Source organism: Protobothrops mucrosquamatus, unplaced genomic scaffold, assembly GCF_001527695.2.
Source record: "Protobothrops mucrosquamatus isolate PMUCROS unplaced genomic scaffold, P.Mucros_1.0 scaffold9600, whole genome shotgun sequence".
Lineage (NCBI taxonomy): Eukaryota > Metazoa > Chordata > Lepidosauria > Squamata > Viperidae > Protobothrops > Protobothrops mucrosquamatus.
The window spans coordinates 15,269-16,497 of NW_015395389.1; the positions used below are offsets into that span (position 1 = coordinate 15,269).

At 45.6% G+C, this 1,229-nt stretch overlaps 1 protein-coding gene across 1 annotated transcript in view; it reads right to left on the reverse strand.

Moving 5' to 3' along the window:
- The window catches only part of LOC107301024 (dehydrogenase/reductase SDR family member 7B-like), a gene marked incomplete at its 5' end in the record, with an annotated part of 6,793 nt that extends 6,124 nt beyond the window's left edge, over positions 1-669 (reverse strand). Inside the window, one exon of the mRNA XM_015830295.1 lies at positions 517-669. Coding sequence (XP_015685781.1) covers positions 517-669 — 153 coding nt within the window. The remainder of the gene's footprint in view (positions 1-516) is intronic.
- Between the last annotated feature and the right edge of the window lie 560 nt (positions 670-1,229).

A 1,229-nucleotide genomic window follows, 5' to 3' on the forward strand; every position in this document is an offset into this window, starting at 1 on the left:
TGCCAGCAATGCCCAAGGCTTAGAAAGACCCCAGATGCAGTCTTAGATTTAGACATGGGTAGCTCAATGGCCCCTTTGGGGGCGGGGGGGGGTGTGATGGCTGCTAAATACACTTTCACGACTGGCCCTATCTGCCACGGCAGCTATTTTCAGCAGTGCCCATAACGTTGCTGCAAAATTCCAGATGGGCCCAGCAGTCCCCAACAGCTGGGGACCGCCTCCCTTACCGTAGCCAATTCAGCATCTCAGTACCGTCTGTTCGGTTCAGTGGGCTTGTACAACTGAATTGTGGAGCCTGAGGGCCTCGACAAATGAACACACCAGGGGGCTTCCAACCTGGCCCTTTTATGACTTGTGGACTTCAGCTCCCAGAGTTCCTCAGCCAGCGTGCCTGGCTGAGGAATTCTGGGAGCTGAAGTCCACAAGTCATAAAAGGGCCAAGTTGGAAGACTACTGGAATACACAAACACCCGATTAGCAGATAGCGGCGGCCTGAGAGAAGAACCCAGTCCTCACCTCCGTACTGGGATCCGTCTGAGGTGACGGCATTGAGCGAAAGGTTCGTCTGGATGTAGCCGGGACACACAACGGTCACTTCAATGTTGAATCGCGCCACTTCGGCTCGCAAGCAGTCAAAAAAGGCTTGAGTTGCGTGCTTGGAGGCTGCATCTGGAGAAGGAGATTGATCGCCAACTTACTAGTGCCCAGCCAGAGTCTAAAGCAGGGGTGGGCGGTTAATTTTTCCCAAGGGGGGGGCTACATGAGACACTGAGACTGTTGTGAAGGGCCAAACCAATAGGCTGGAGTTAATTCTGATCAATTGTGTGCATTGAATAGAATAGAATAGAATAGAATAGAATAGAATAGAATAGAATGGGATGGAATGGACTAGACTAGAATAGAATAGAATAGAATAGAATAGAATAGAATAGAATAGAATAGAATAGAATAGAATAATAATAGAATAGAATAGAATAATAATAGAATAGAATAGAATAATAATAGAATAGAATAGAATAAGAATAGAATAAGAATAGAATAGAATAGAATAGAATAGAATAGAACAGGAGTGTGTTGTGTGGATTGTGCCTTTTCTTCGAAGTTGCTGTTTATGCTGATATTAACGAGAGGAAAGTAACAGCATCCAACAGGAAGTTTTTCCTAAGCCACCCCTGTACCCTCTGTATTTCCAATTTGATACACAAAAGCCCCAACTCTGAAGAATTAAA